Consider the following 2,327-nt stretch of genomic DNA (forward strand, 5'->3'; position numbering starts at 1 on the left):
CTACACTTCTTTAAAATCGTAACATTACTCACCCACCATGCTACAAAAGAATCATTGGTTTAAAATAATTTTTCACATAAGTACGATGTCCGACTCTTTTGCATTCGTCATGTCGGAAAGCGCGCGGACGGTGGCAGGACACGACGGCAAGCAGTTAGCGGCGGCGACAAGGACTGCGAGGCTCAATCATGTATGTGCTAATTAATATTATGTACTTTTCAACTATCTTTTGCTCGACCACCCATCTAGCTCTTCGGAGCCTATATGCGCCTTCTAACTGAGTTGTCAGCCACAGTATTCCAAAACCGTCGTCAATACCGACAGCCACAAATACAGCATTTTACTAAAACAAAAAAAGAAACAAATTGCTGGTGGCTTAAATACGAAAAATTAAAGTAACTTGAATTGTTATCGTGTGATCCACGGTAATAATGGAGGGTTTACCTTAAAATAAAAAAGCTAGGACCTGTAAACCTGATTTGTGTACCGTGTAGCCCATGGTGGGTTTATAGGATATGCTGGGGCCGACAGGCCCCGGTATATCCGATACCGAATCTCCGAACTCCGACGTCCGAAAAAAAAAGAAATTTAAAAATGTAAAAGTTTTTTTTTTTTTACGTAAAATAGTCCACACACAGCCAGAGAATGGAGCCAACCCCAGCGTCAGAAGACCGCTTGCCGCAGCAGGAAGTGAAGCGCCTTGTTCAGGAAGCAATGACAACAAAGGGTTTTCCTCCCGTGATGAGATACCCAGAAGCTGTACGGGGTGACTACCTTTTGTCTACACTCTTCTCCTGGCCTATTCTAGTGTGGGTTCCTGAGCGTCTCCAGCCATCGATGAAACCATTCTGTACAATTTCTGGATGTACGTGCACGCCACGAGTAAAAGAATACAAGCAGCGTGTGGTGGAGGAGGTGGATACAAAGTGTCACCTTCTCTATGTCAAGTACCAGTGTACTGGAGCCAACAAAATTTTCTTTTCGACTGTGTCGTCTGCGTACTTACAGCGCGAGGTTCGGTTACTTGTACATTTTCCTTATATTTTGACGAAGAAATTTGGTTTGTCAAAGGAGGTGATGGAGCTGGTGCAGGAAGGCATGCTATCTCCACACGGTCTTACTAGTACTGTGGAGAATATGAAGAGAAGACGGGAAAAACGGTACTACATGTTGCTATCGCTATTTGCTGATCGAGTACGGCAGAACCAACTTGGCAATCCGACGTATATGGCACCGAATCCATCGATTGTGGCCCAATACTGCTCGAAACAAACCCAATTGGGCCGGAGACACTGTCTGCAGCGTGGTTACAGATTTCTCAAATTTGGAGTTCTGTGTGTGAGGTGATGATGCGTCGCCTCCAAGTTAAGAAGGTACTACGCATCGACCACTCAGTAAAGTTTTGTAAGCGGCTCAAGGTTTGGCCTGGAGGCACAGGTAAAGGGAGAGCATGAAGGACGCAAAGATGTTGCAACTTTTTCAGAACGAGATTGGACAAATTATTGGCCGCAGACTACCCCGCTCAGAAAACAACAAAGAAACGCGAGCATTATTTGAGCACGTTAAGAGCGTTGTTCATACCGACACTGGTGGCGAAGAGCAGTTCGTTGTAAGTGATAACGCAAATGCGGTTCGGAGCATGGTTAGTGACGTTTTTGGAGCTGGTGTTGGTGTTCGCCAAGATCTTTTCCACGTCGTTCAGCGCTTCACTGAAAAAGTTAAAGACAAGACCGAGAAAAAACTTTGGCCAAACCAATGCAACAACCCAATTAAGAACATGAACGAAGGCCAACCCTCCCAACCCAAAAGGCCCAACCGAATAAAAAAACTGTGGGCTCTGTTTCGTCCAGACACCTCAATTGCAGTGATCACGAATGGATGGGCACGTTGAATAACAACCTGGAGCAGATAAAATGAGGGGACCTGTACGTAGAGAATAATACCTACAAGGAGGGTGGCGGCCCAGAAATCTGAGTACTCTCCACCAGTCAGCTTGAAGGATTTCACTCCGCGTTGAAAAAGTTGTTGGCCAGATCTGTGTCTGCTGAGGTTGGCCTTCGAATTTTGGACGTCTTCATCCTACGACACAACTTAAAGGTCGGCGCGAAATACGCCCACAACCCACCGCTGGAATACTCAGACATTCTTACCTTGTCTCAGACCGCAAGCTGGTGCCGTGGTGTAGTTCCAGACTCCCCCAACTTGAGTTTGTATCGAAGCTCCTATCAGAGCCGCTTCCACGGCCACAGTACCGCTCCGTAACGGATCATGACTTTGGATTCGAGCAGTGGGGCCAGCTATTCGAGACAGCTCGCGTCGACTCGGCA

General features: G+C 46.6%; 1 protein-coding gene across 1 annotated transcript; it reads left to right on the forward strand.

Annotated features, from left to right (window-relative positions):
• Nucleotides 1-636: 636 nt before the first annotated feature.
• PPTG_18097 (hypothetical protein) lies at nt 637-2,327 on the forward strand. The gene has a single exon (XM_008916005.1). The coding sequence runs from the start codon at nt 646-648 to the stop codon at nt 1,345-1,347; it is 702 nt and encodes a 233-aa protein (XP_008914253.1). The 5' UTR covers nt 637-645; the 3' UTR covers nt 1,348-2,327.

This window comes from Phytophthora parasitica, assembly GCF_000247585.1.
Source record: "Phytophthora parasitica INRA-310 unplaced genomic scaffold supercont2.78, whole genome shotgun sequence".
Lineage (NCBI taxonomy): Eukaryota > Oomycota > Peronosporomycetes > Peronosporales > Peronosporaceae > Phytophthora > Phytophthora nicotianae.

Coding starts and splice junctions, on each gene's coding strand:
- PPTG_18097 (XM_008916005.1), top strand. CDS start 646: ATGGAGCCAACCCCAGCGTCAGAAGACCGCTTGCCGCAGCAGGAAGTG.